Source organism: Choristoneura fumiferana, chromosome 6, assembly GCF_025370935.1.
Source record: "Choristoneura fumiferana chromosome 6, NRCan_CFum_1, whole genome shotgun sequence".
NCBI lineage: Eukaryota > Metazoa > Arthropoda > Insecta > Lepidoptera > Tortricidae > Choristoneura > Choristoneura fumiferana.
The window spans coordinates 20,040,093-20,052,836 of NC_133477.1; the positions used below are offsets into that span (position 1 = coordinate 20,040,093).

The window sequence follows — 12,744 nt, forward strand, 5'->3', positions numbered from 1 at the left end:
TGTGGCCAGGCCCTTAGGATAATTCCCGCGGGATAGGAGTAAGTGAATTCAATAGAAAGCTACACTTTCCGATTGAAATGAAACAGGCTTCTTTTATCCTGGAAAATGCAAAGTTCCCGCGATAGAGTCATATAACTTGTGAGGATAAGCCGAGTCACAAAACATTATACGCATGTCTATCCTTAAGAACTCACGAATCTTGACCTTAGGACGGTGAAAGCAATTACGCAGTACATTCCAGGATGTGATTTTCAAGCAGCAGCCCTTTATCAAAAATAACCTCCAAGTTTCTGGCTCCGGATACACGAGCTATGCTATCATTTTTAGGGTTCCAGAGCCAAAATGGCAAAAACGGAACCCTTATAGTTTCGCCATGTCTATCTGTCTGTCTGTCTGTCCGTCCGCGGCTTTGCTCAGGGACTATCAATGCTAGAAAGCTGTAATTTTGCACGAATATATATGTACAAAGTAGTACAATTAAAAATTCAAATAAAATTTTTTTAGGTACCTCCTATAGACGTAAAGTGGGGGTGATTTTTTTTTCTCATCCAGCTCTATAGTGTGGGGTATAGAACCATTAGGGGTTTGCAAAGACGATTTTTCGATCAGTAATTTGTTTGCGAAATATTCAACTTTAAAGTGCAAATTTTCATTAAAATCGAGCGTCCCCCCCTCTAAACTCTAAACTGGCGGGTGGAAAAATTTGAAAAAATTCAGGATGATATTACAAAGCAACCAGCTCTCTTACACATTACTGATCTTGTCATGATAGCAAACTTTCAAGGAAAACTATAACGGCTATGTTGCTTGAGTATTATTAGTAGTTTAGGAGTAAATAGCAGCCTAAGCATAAAATATACCTAACTTGAAAGATTCCGTATAAAATACGAAATCCTTAAAAAAATATTACTTAATTTTTTCGTAATGGCTACGAAACCCTATTTTGGCAGTGTCTGACACGCTCTTGGCCGGTTTTTATATTACAAAAGTTTATTATCGTCGTTTTCTAAGCAAATTTGCCATCTCAAACATTCCAAATGTTAATTGTCCTCCTTCTTTATTTGCCGAAAATTAATTCATCTGTGTCAACAGCAGTTATATTAATGATATTACAAAGCAACCAGCTCTCTAACACATTACTGATCTTGTCATGATAGCAACCGCGATCGCTTTGGGTCTCGCAGGCCTCGCAGCCCTCTACTTCCATCTCACCCGCAACTTCGATTACTGGCAGAAACGTGGTGTCAAGCATGACAAGCCGTGGCCTCTCTTCGGGAATAACGCAAAGAACTTCTTCATGCTAGCCAACTTAACAGACATAACTGCGGAAGCCTACAGGAAGCACCCCGGAGAAAAAATCGTCGGCAGTTTCAAATATTCTGCCCCCGAGTTAGTCATCCGAGACCCAGCCCTCGCCGTACAAATCCTAACCGATTCCACGCATTTCCACCGTCGCGGAGCTAACCCGAAAAATTTTGCAATCGATCCGCTACTAAAGAATCTGTTCAGTGTTGATGATGACCTGTGGCGACTGCTAAGGTCGCGTATGACGACAGCGTTTTCCAGCGGCAAGCTGAAAGCGATGTTTCCGCTAATACTCGAACGGACTGAGCGACTGCAAAACCGGCTGCAAAACATAGCAATCCAGAACAAGCTCATCGACGCCCGGACCCTGATGGAACAATATACCATAGACGTCATCGGAGCCATCGGCTTCGGAGTCAATTCCGATTCACTCAGCGGTGAAAATACAGCATTCCGACAACTCGGTATTAAAATGAATACACATAATTTTATCAGAACTTTAAAGCTAAATTTAAAATATTCCCTCCCCAAAATATTTGGTCATTTAAAAATACTGCATGAAATCGAAAGAGAAGTCATGTGTATGATGAAAACGTTAATGCAACAGAGAAATAACGAGCCAAGTGGGCGAAATGACTTCATTGATATGCTACTGGAATGTAAGAAGAAAGGCGCTATGACAGGGGGAATCAATTGTTGAAGTTGACGCCGATGGTAATCCCAAGAAGGTGTCGATAGAAATGGATGACGAGATAATGGCGGCGCAATTATTTATACTTTTTGCTGCTGGCTACGAGTCATCATCGGTAAGTACGAGCCACACGCTGCACCAGCTGGCACACAACCCGCGCGAGCAACAGAAAGCTCAGGAAGAAATAGATCGCGTACTGGCCAAGCACGACAATAAACTGAGCTACGACGCCATTTCTGAAATGACTTACCTTCGATGGTGTTTCAACGAGGGTCTAAGAATTTTCCCAACTGGCGGTTACTTACAGCGACAATGTGCTCGCGCCTGCGTTATTCCCAATGTCAATGTGTCCTTTGATCTCGGTGTGAATGTGAAGATCCCTGTAACTGCTTTTCATAACGACCCGACGATATTTCCGGAGCCGAAAGAGTTCCGTCCCGAGCGGTTCGACCCTGAGGTGCTGACGGTGGAGCAGAAACTTGCATACATGCCATTCGGGAACGGGACACGATCTTGTATTGGTAAGAGAATTCATGCGTTTAGGTTGAGACTAATTATATAATATACTTAGTAATTTTAATATTTGATGGAAAACTTGTATGTTACTTCACTCGCATGTAACAAGTAATATACAAGAATCAAATCTTTTTTGACCCACTTTCAATTTTTAATTGGATGGATACGATATTTAGTTTGTTGTGGTGGTTGCCACATCGCTGGAAAAACAGAAAACCATTGGGGAGAAGATAGAACGATAACATGACTCCCACAAACTAAACCGTCGCGAGAGTTATGGCAATCGGTGGATGCAAGTGGCAAGCTGTCGTTCACTGTAGCGTTGAGAATCTCAAACCAATTACACATAATCATCGATTACAGCCAAAGATACGTCAACTGTTGAACAAAGTCCTCCCCCTTGGAACGCCATAGTGAACGACGGCTTGCCACCTGCATTCACCGACTGCCCTAACTCTCACGACGGTTCACTTAGTACTGGTAGGAGTCTTGTTATCGTTGTATCTTCCGGTAGATTTTAACATAATTGTTGTTGCAGCTGAGCGTCTGGGTCTGATGCAGTCTCTGGCGGGACTGGCGGCGGTGCTGGCGAAATTCTCAGTGACACCCGTGCCGGGGTCACCACAACACCCTCCCACCAACCCGAGGTCTAACATTGTGCAGAACTTCAGCTCGGGCCTGCCGCTCATCTTCCACGAGAGGAAAATCTAAAACGGCCCCTAGAATACGACAAATAAGCAGAATAAACTCTTTATAAACCGCGACACGAAATAACATATGCATCAGGGATGTAACATTTCGTATCTGGATATGGTAACGGATTGGATTAGATTGGTTTGCTAATATGTTGCATAAAGTCGAATCTCATAATTTCGTTTCTCATAACCTTTAGCAGAATCATCATATCACCGAATTACTTTTCGTATAATGTTTTTCTCATACTATCATTTCTCATAATTTATCACATCATATCGATGAGAATAATATTCATATGTTCGAATAGTTGCTACGCAGAAAGACATATCTCATAATATTACTTTGCATAAGGATAATAAAAAGCAGAATAAAATTTTACTAAACATCTTATACCTTTAAACGAGCAATTCTTTTATATATAAAAATATATATATTTCGGGGATCTCGGAAACGGCTCCAACGATTTCGATATGTAGGGGTTTTCAGGGATAAAAAATTGATTTAGCTTGGTCTTATCTCTGGGAAAACGCTTGGTACCGAGTGTTAGCCCGAGCGGAGCTCGGTCGCCCAGATAGTAATATATATGTCATTACGGTTGTGAATCTGACACTGGCTCAGTCTCATGCTGAAGCCTTAAAAACACCCCAGCGTCGTTTTAATTGTAGTTCTATATTAACTTAACCTTTATTGGCTAACTTTTTTTTTGATCAATGTGTGGGAGGGCAGCGCCGTCGTCAAACCCAAGCCACCTGGCAGCGGGCTTAAAACCGGTGTCGTGTGCCGCGGATGCACATGCTGGTGGCACGTATGATGGCAACACTTATCCTGGCTCTAAGCCAGTCCAGTATTGTGGTCAGGGAACGATTCCATTGTTCTGAAATTGCTTCTCCTAAGTGTTTGACGAATGAGGACATTTGGGGTGCAAACACACCATCGACGGATGTTACCTGTAAAGTGAAGGTTGCATGTCGCATTTCACAGCCGTCAGAATATTTTCTTTGTTTTTCGGCTGATTTCAGGACAGAAGTGACGGGACGTGAGAGGTAAGAGTGAGACATGAGACGGATGTCAAATAACGCCTCCCTCTGAGCACTCCATACGCCGCGGCATGATAGGTCTGCACGTAGTTCGCAATCATTTTCAGAAATTATTGGTTCTTTTGTTACGCTGCCCCAAGCATTTTGGCAAAGTTCACAAAAGAGATCTCTGATCTCATTGTGTTGCCTTGTGATTAGGCCACTGGTTTTACAACAGAGCGCGTGATCGATGTTAAAATAACTATTGCAGCAGTCATCGCATGATTGTGGCATGGAGTTAGGTATTCTGTAGTAACGTAATGATAACGCATTGCCCTTTTTTTGTTACCAGTTAATTTTGCTACGGTAATTTCTAGGAGTTTGTTATCACATGCTTCTTTTTCTTTGCGGCCTTCTTTGCGAGCATTTTTAAGATATGTGTTATGTTCGGATAGATCTATCTGTTTTGTTTCTATTAATGCAATGGAGAGTGCTGTGCCGCCTTTCTTGGAAATTTCATAGTTTAAATTAGTGGCATTGAATGGGTCAGAAATTGCCAGTCCGCCTTTATGTACAAGACGAGAGAGTAGGTCAGCTTCTATGGGCGAGACGTCACTACCAAAGAGTGCTGGCGGGAAAATTGTGCGTACTGCATGTGTCAGCGGTTCAAAAAATTCATGAGAGTTTTTCAAGACTCGTAGTAAGAATGACTATTATAATGTCACCTGAAATTTAAAGTAGGGATTAGGCGAGATTTAAAAATGGGAATGTTACGTTATTTTAGTAACCACAAAACGTGTTATGTTTTAAACGTTTTTATTTGGGTTTTGGCTTTACAGAGCGATATTGTTAGTGTTGTGTGCTACCCTACATTGACAGTTGTAATGATGATGAAAACGCGGGTAGTTGTGTGCTGGTGTCAGTTTCGTCGGGTAGTCGCGCGAGCAGAGCGCGGCGCGCAGTGCGCGTGTTGCAGCAGCCGCTGAGTCGCGTTGCTCCGAAGACGAAGGGCTACGGATTAGCCCGAAACATGTCGAGCTAAACTCGATTTAAGACGTGAGTTATCCGGGTCATTATATTTAATATGAGTGAGTCTCACGGTAGTTTCATGTTCAAAGTTTTTATTTGGCTTCATCACTACGTATATTTGTTACCTAAAAACGTCTCTGACGTTTTGAAATTACATCGCGACATTGTGACAAAAGTCAAACCTATCACGTTGTTGTTTCTTTAAAAAATATGGCTCTGTCCATCGGAGGACAATTTTGCCAGTGTCTAGTAGTTTCTGCCGTTGTACGGTAAAAAAATTCTAGAAAACGAAATATGAGAGGTAATGGTGGATGAACGATGACAGCGCGAATCCCAACCTATCACGTATTAATTTATAATACAAAAATTACCGCGATACCGTGATTGGGTGGACAAAAGTTGTGAATTCATTTTGGTCATTGAGCGTTTATACCTGCTGAGCTGGCAACGTCGCATTTTGTTAGTTTTTCTCGATTATTCCATAAAAATTGAATGAAAATTTAAAATGTTGTCTGATAGAACACTTCTTAATATATAAGTTAATGTGTCTACTCCAATAATTATTCGTGCTAGACTTTTATATTCTTTAAAAACGAATTAAAGTTTTAAAGAAAGTTTTAAAGGTTTTTAAAGAAAGACTTAATTCTTATATTATTACGTATCATCTGCGTATTCGCTGGGTGCGAAGTACAGTCAAGGGCAAAGATATTGACACGGCCAAAGTTGCAAAAATATGTATACACAACTTTATATTAACAGCATAAAGTCGTGTATACATATTTTTGTAACTTTGGCCGTGTCGATATCTTTGCCCTTGACTGTACTAGGGGGGGGGGGGGTAATGAAATCTCTCACAGCGCTCATAGTGCCCAAAAGTAGAAATAATGTAGGCTCGGTCATCTGTCATACTCATATGAATCTGTCATTAACAAAGCAATTTGTTTAGACTTAACTACCTACCTACGTTTTGTCCACCCAAATCACGATATCACGGTAATTTTGTATTATAAATTAATACGTGATAGGTTTGATTTTTGTCACAATGTCGCGATAAAATTTCAAAACGTCAGAGCATCAGAGCCATAAAAGTTGCGGACGCTAGGTGGCGCTGATGTCGTGCACAGAGCCATTAACATGTGACGAGCATGGATAATTATGTGTAATTTATATCATGTATAAGTATACGCATTCGCCGATGAATGACATCATCTTTCTTTATTTGCAAATTAATTTGTTTGAACAAGAATCACAGTATAAAAAAGGAGCAGTACACAGTCTTCATACAAACGGCCGGAACGCGAGTTATACCAACACGCCACGAATTCTCAGCATACCTCGGCAACCATCAGTCGCGATTCTCCGCGGTAACGTACAGACTCACGCGCATATTACGTACCTTAATATGTAACGACGTTATAAACAGTATTGTTCGGTGTACGGATGTTTAAATTCATGTAATATGATATAATAAAAGTTATTTATCAGAATGCGAATTTTGTATACTCTTAAATTCAACAATAAAGCTTTTCGCACATCCCAAAAGAGGCGAAAATACTTCTCTGTAGCTAATTTTTAGGTAACATATATACGTAGTGATGAAGCCAAATAAAACCGTTTAAAACATAATACGTTCTGTGGTTTATTAGAATAACGTAAAATGCATTTTAGTTAAACACTACTTAGTCCATCTTTAAATCTCTCCTAATCCCTACTTTAAATTTCATGTGACATTATCAAATCAAACTGAACTGAAGAGTGACAGTTAGTAGAGTACCTAGGCAGCCCTATCGCGCGTTTGTGTACCGAGCCGGCGTAGGTAATTATATCAAGGATGCTGTCGAAACGCAATACTGGTCCGTTTTATACTGTGCAAGAATATTATATATTACAAAGCAACAAGCTCTAAAACCATATTACTGTTCTTATCATGATAGCACTCGCGGTCGTTTTCGGGCTCGCAGCCTTCTACTTCCATCTCATTCGCTCCTTCAACTACTGGCAGAAGCGAGGTGTCAAACATGACAAGCCATGGCCACTCGTCGGAAACAACGCAAAGGACTTCCTCATGCTAGCCAACGTAATGGACATGGGTACGGAAGTGTACAGAAAGCACCCTCGTGAAAAAATTGTTGGTTTTTTCAACTATTCTAAGCCGGAGTTAGTCGTCCGAGACCTGGCGCTCGCCAAACGAGTTCTTACCGATTCCACTTACTTCCACCGCCGCTGTGGTGCTCGCCCTAAAGATTCTAGGATCCAACCGCTCCTAATGAATCTTTTCAGTACTGATGATGACTTGTGGCGGTTGCTAAGAACTCGAATGGCCGCAGCTTTTTCCAGCGGTAAGCTGAAAGCTATGTTCCCGCTTATAATCGAAAAAACTGAGCGACTGCAAAACCGGCTGCAGAACATAGCAGACCAGAACAAACCCATCGATGCCCGGGACCTGATGCAACAATTCACCGCTGACGTCATCGGCGCCATCGGCTTCGGCATCAACTCCGACTCGCTCAACTTCGGGAATACATCATTTCAACAACTAAGTTTGAAAATCAAGTCACTTACTTACAACAGAACTGTAAAATTATACCTAAAACAAATCTTTCCAATATTTTTCGGCAGTTTAAATGTGACGAAAGAAATTCAAAGGGAAATTGTGTTAATGATGAAAACTATTATGCAACAGAGGAACAACAAGCCAAGCAATCGAAATGATTTTATTGATTTGCTACTGGAATGTAAGAAGAAAGGCGTTATGACTGGGGAATCAATTGTTGAAGTTAACCCTGATGGTAGTCCCAAGAAGGTGTCGATAGAATTGGATGACGACATAATGGCAGCTCAGATTTATGTGTTTTTCGCTGCTGGCTTCGAAACCTCATCGTTGTTGGCAACCCCAACACTAAGGTACAGCACTATCTCGACTGTCGATTCTTTGTTAGAATTAAGTTTTTTCCCTTCCCTTCTCTATGCACCTGTGCGAGCGCAATACACGTTTCCGAGTGAGAATACAATTTTTATTTATTAAATCCCCAGCACGCCTTAAGCTAGCCCTATCAACAAAATACAGTGCCTGCTCAACATGGTCCTTCGTTTTCTTATTTATTGCGTGCGGGGCTCAAGATAAGTAAATTCTCGCAAACGTGGACGCAGTGTGCAAGCGACTTCGCCGCCATTTTGGGTCGACCCGGCCAATTTCCCTACGCGTCGCGAACAAAGTGCTTCACTTCGACGCGTGCCGGTGTATATTTCAACGCTGCCAGCGATCCTGCCTTTATCTACAGTACGCGTAATTCCTAGCCCCGATGGAGCCAACAGAGGAAGAATCGCGCAACCTTCTACAAACACGTGGATACGTGAAGGCGAGCTTGAGTAAGCTGCACAAACTTGCTCAACCGGAGGCAGCCTTGCAGCAATATTCGGTAGAATACCTGAAGGCGAAAAGAGAACGGGCGCAAGCGCTATTCATGGAGTACGATGACTACTGCCGAAAAATAACATTCTCGGGCTACAAGGACGCGGAGGACGAAACCACTGAGAACAAGTATTTCGACGTCGTAGCGGCGTTGGACGAGGAGATCAACAAACGCGCGGCCGCCGCCTCCGCCGCCAACGCCGCCGCCTCCGCAGCTGTCGCTCAAGACAAATCAACCGAACACGTGTCAACCGGTAGTGTGAAAAAAGTAACCTTGCCTCCTATAGCAATTCAAACATTTAGTGGTAAGTTTTCAGACTACATTCCATTCATCAATCTATTCCGATCTCTGATAGACAATGACAAGAGTTTAGACACAGTGCAAAAAATGTATTATTTAAGGTCATTTCTGAAAGACGAACCCTTTGACTTAATAAAAAACCTTCCCTTGACGGGAGCAAGTTACCACGAGGCCCTAGAACTGTTAGACACTAGGTATAATAACAGGTACAAAATCATCAGCGAGCATGTAGCTGCAATAATAGATATCAAAAATATTATCAGAGCGACGGCCATAAGCCTAAGACAATTTGTAGCTTGCATTAGGCAAGAGCTAGCTGCACTAAAAAATTTAGAACCTCGTGTCGAGTATTGGGACACTATATTATTGTGCATTTTATCCCGAAAATTAGACAATTTCACCGCACGAGCATACCAACTGGAACGGGACCCAGCCACGGAGCCCAGCATTGAACACCTCTTGAGGTTCCTGGAGAAACGCGCCCTGGCACTGGAGAACGTCGAACAGGGACATGGCCCTCCGGCATCCGAAGCGCGCGCCCCCAGGGTAGCAGCACACGGAGTCACCGGCTCACCATGCATATACTGTAAGTCTAAAGAACATAAATTATATACTTGCAAATCATTTCAACTGCTAGCAACAGACGACAAATTAAAATTCGTCAAGCAAAATGACTTGTGCAACACATGCCTAGGCTTACATAAGGGACGATGCAGATTTCACTTCAGGTGTGCGGAGTGCAAGGGGCCACATAACACTCTGTTGCACTGCAATGAAAAGGCACCACCTGTCACATTAACAGGCAATACTGACAACAATGTGCTTCTCCCCACAGCTAGAATAAAGGTGTTCGGAAAGGATGGTACCGAATACCATATTCGAGCCCTCATGGACAGCGGCTCGCAGGTCTCATTGATCACCTCCAAGGTAGTCAAGCAGCTTGGTTTCACACCCAAGCAGATCAACACAAACATCATTGGCATAGCCAATGCGAAGAGTAATGTAAAATTTTGCATTCCATTAGAAATCCATGCGATACAAGCCCCCTTTAAGACTGCTGTAAATTGTCACATAGTTGACCAAATAACCTGTAATTTACCACAGTATACATTCAATATATCTGCAATAAAAATTCCAGATCATTTAAATTTAGCCGATGAAAAATTTAACATCCAGGTGAGATTCACATGTTAATCGGAGCGGACGTCATGTTTCAGACACTGTTGCCTATGCAACAGTCGAGTCAGCTGGAGCTGACAGCGGCACCGGACTGCCGACCGCAGCAACACGACGCGCCGAGCTCCGAGGCATCGGCCTGTAACTCTGCCAGTCTGCACATCGTGAACACCGTGTTTGGACACATTATTGGAGGTAGCCTGCCACAATATTTAAGTGAACCCACCTGCAATAAAGTCGTACTTAAATGTGAACTAAGTCTTAATGAAACACTGGCCAAGTTTTGGAATACAGAAAAAGTACCTGAGGTGTACAATGAAAGTACTTCTGAACAACAACTTTGTGAACAAATTTTTCAAAAAACAGTAAAGTTAAATAATAATCAGTTTGAAGTAGCATTGCCCTTAAAATTACCTCTTTCTGAAGTCAATGATGTACTTGGAGAATCTTTCCGGTACGCTCTCAAAAGATTTTTAAATTTAGAAAAGAAATTACAGCAAAATCCAGACTTATTTAATCAGTACCAGCAGTTCATACATGACTATTTAGCTCTCAACCATGGTCACTATGTGGACGTTGAGGTTTATGATCTGCGCAAAGACCCAGTCTATTTCCTACCGCACCATGCCGTCATCAATGAAAACAGCAAACAACAAAATTAAGAACTGTTTTTGATGGCTCAATGCGCACAGATAAAAAAGTTTCACTTAATGATTTACAACTGACAGGGCCAGTGGTTCAACGCGACTTGTTCGATATAATAATGCTTTTTCGCTTTGGAAAGTACACCTTTACGGCAGATATTAGGCGCATGTTTCGTAAATATAAATAGATCCAGCATACACTTCTCTCCAAAACATTCTTTGGAGAGACAATCCCAAAGAGCCAATCAAGTGTATAAGACTTGACACCGTCACATACGGTCTAAAAAGCTCTAGTTACTTAGCGTCACGATGTCTAGATGAGCTAGCAAATAGGTATGGAAATTCACATCCCCTAGCGACATCTGTGATTAAAAATAATATTTACGTCGATGACGTCATATACTCTAACAATGATCTCGAAACCACTCTTAGCGCTAAAGACCAGTTGCGTGACTTACTCAACCTAGGTAGCTTCTCTACTCATAAATGGTCTTCGAATCATGAGGTAATTCTATCTAACATACCATCAGGTGAACAACATTTTGATAGTCTAGACCTGCAAAAAGATAATTACAATATGAAAGCGCTGGGTTTACAGATCAACATAAAAGACGACAATTTCATTATCTCCTCTCCAGAGCCATTTGACTCTGCAAATTTTACTAAAAGGAGCATTTTGAGTTACATAGGAAGACTTTATGACCCAATGGGCTTCGTAAATCCCATAATCGTCACAGCAAAGGCCATCATGCAAAAATTGTGGAAGCTCAACACTAGTTGGAACGAAAAACCACCACCTAATGTAGAACAAGAGTGGCTTGAGTTCACTAGTGACTTAGCCGTGATGGAACCTATTTTACTAAGTAGAAACATAGACATTTCAGAAGCAGACACAGTCCAGCTCGTCGGGTTTGCAGACGCTTCGAGCACAACAGCCTACGGGTGCTGCGTGTACCTGCGACACACGTATAAATCAGGTGCAACAAAAATGCATTTACTCTGTTCCAAATCGCGAATAAATCCAGTTCAGAATAAAGGCTTAACAGTACCCAGACTTGAACTAAACGCTGCTCTTCTGCTTTCAAAATTAATGGCAAAAACCTATGACACTTTGAAAATTAAAGCAAATGTTAAAGAAGTTTACTTGTTTAGCGACTCACAAATAGTTCTCGCATGGCTCAAAACCGAACTAACAAAGCTTCAGGCGTATGTGGCGAACAGAGTAAATGTCATTCGTCAGAATACCGCTAGATGGAGCTGGCTGTATGTCAACACGCACGAGAACCCAGCTGACCTCATAAGCAGAGGAGTAAGACCGAGCGAACTTCGTAGCAACGACCTCTGGTGGCATGGGCCCCAGTTTCTACGCAAACAGTGAGTACGTTTTCGCTGTCACGAACCTTCAATAGCTCTAGACCTCCCAGAGGTTCAGTCTGGCATGGATTTTTCCAGCAGTCATGTGTTTGTGTGTGCCATTCCGAATCCACTCGATTGCATTATCGAGCGCTTGTATAATATTCGGATATAAATAAAATTTTAAGGCTTTTTGCATACATACTGCGGTTTCTTAATAATACTAACAAAAATAAAAGTAAATTAAATACTACTTACCTTAGCAGCGCTGAACTAAAACAATCGCTCATGCTTATAATCAGACATGAACAAAATAAACAATTTCATGCTGAGTTTGATGCTTTAAAGAAAGGTCAAGTCATTAAAGGAAAACTTGCACAACTCCATCCCTTTGTAGACCAACTAGGGCTCATGCGTGTGGGCGGTAGGCTTCATAACGCTCAAATAAGTTATGACAATAAACACCCATCATTTTACCAAAGGTTCAGTCTTCACTAATATGCTAATTAAAAGTGAGCATGAAAGATTACTGCACTTGGGTCCTAAGCTTCTGCTCTCGCATTTGAATAATAGGTTTTGGATTGTAAATGGATTGGAAGAGGTCA

General features: G+C 41.8%; 1 protein-coding gene, 1 long non-coding RNA gene and 1 pseudogene across 2 annotated transcripts; all 3 read left to right on the forward strand.

The window, feature by feature from the left end:
- Window positions 1-1,153: 1,153 nt before the first annotated feature.
- On the forward strand, window positions 1,154-3,593 carry LOC141428743 (probable cytochrome P450 6a18; annotated as a pseudogene).
- Window positions 3,594-6,365: 2,772 nt separating this feature from the next.
- Window positions 6,366-8,032, forward strand: LOC141429282 (cytochrome P450 6B1-like; the record flags this gene model as incomplete). Its single annotated transcript, XM_074089572.1, is given in 1 exon segment — window positions 6,366-8,032. A coding segment is annotated over 1 exon segment (852 nt), but the record flags the coding sequence as incomplete, so codon positions are not given.
- Window positions 8,033-8,872: 840 nt separating this feature from the next.
- LOC141429283 (uncharacterized) lies at window positions 8,873-10,786 on the forward strand. Its single transcript, XR_012451510.1, has 3 exons — window positions 8,873-8,970; window positions 9,358-9,552; window positions 10,184-10,786. It is a non-coding gene; the product is annotated as an uncharacterized lncRNA (long non-coding RNA).
- The last annotated feature ends 1,958 nt before the right edge of the window (window positions 10,787-12,744 follow it).